Source organism: Myotis davidii, unplaced genomic scaffold (genome assembly GCF_000327345.1).
Source record: "Myotis davidii unplaced genomic scaffold, ASM32734v1 scaffold2100, whole genome shotgun sequence".
Classification (NCBI taxonomy): domain Eukaryota; kingdom Metazoa; phylum Chordata; class Mammalia; order Chiroptera; family Vespertilionidae; genus Myotis; species Myotis davidii.
In genome coordinates this window covers 283488-284068 of record NW_006292458.1, presented here as the reverse complement: position 1 = coordinate 284068, position 581 = coordinate 283488, and the positions used below count along the sequence as shown (strand labels likewise).

The window sequence follows — 581 nt, the reverse complement described above, 5'->3', positions numbered from 1 at the left end:
TTGACAAACAAAAATCGAGCATTTTCTAGAGGAAGGAAGGAAGAATAGATGCTGGGCAAATACAAACAGGTTTTCCATCTGGCTCCTCCTCCCAGACCTCGGGCCGTTACCTTTTTGGTCAGTTCAGGATGCTTTTTGTTAAGGTCCAGCAGCCTATCTCCCGAGGGACCCCCCCGCCCCTTGCTGTCCCCTTCCCCCCGCCACTGTCGCCAGTACCTGAAGAAGCTGCACACACAGGAGCGGGCGGTGGAGGAGGTGAAGCTGGCCATCAAGCCGTACTATCAGAAGAAGGACATCACCAAGGAGGAGTACAAGGACATCCTGAGGAAGGCCGTCCACAAGGTGGGCCCAGAGGGGGACAGACACGGAGGTGGGCGGAGGACGCGACGCAGAGACAGGAGTGCAGACAGATGTGCGCAGAGGGGGAGACTGAGGGATGGGGGGTCAGTCTGCAAGGTGAGGAGGGTGACAAGGTCTCAAGCCCACCTGGGCCCGTTCTGCTGGCATCGGGATAAGTAGGGACATTGGCCTGGACATTGGGGGGCATTCCTAGTCCCAGGCTGTGCTCAGCAGTCCAGGTG

The 581-nt window shown here is 58.2% G+C and overlaps 1 protein-coding gene across 1 annotated transcript in view; it reads left to right on the top strand.

The window, feature by feature from the left end:
* SCAF1 (SR-related CTD-associated factor 1) overlaps positions 1 to 581 on the top strand; it is a 15877-nt gene that overhangs the window by 9856 nt on the left and 5440 nt on the right. The window contains exon 11 of the mRNA XM_015565446.1: positions 214 to 342. Coding sequence (XP_015420932.1) covers positions 214 to 342 — 129 coding nt within the window. The remainder of the gene's footprint in view (positions 1 to 213; positions 343 to 581) is intronic.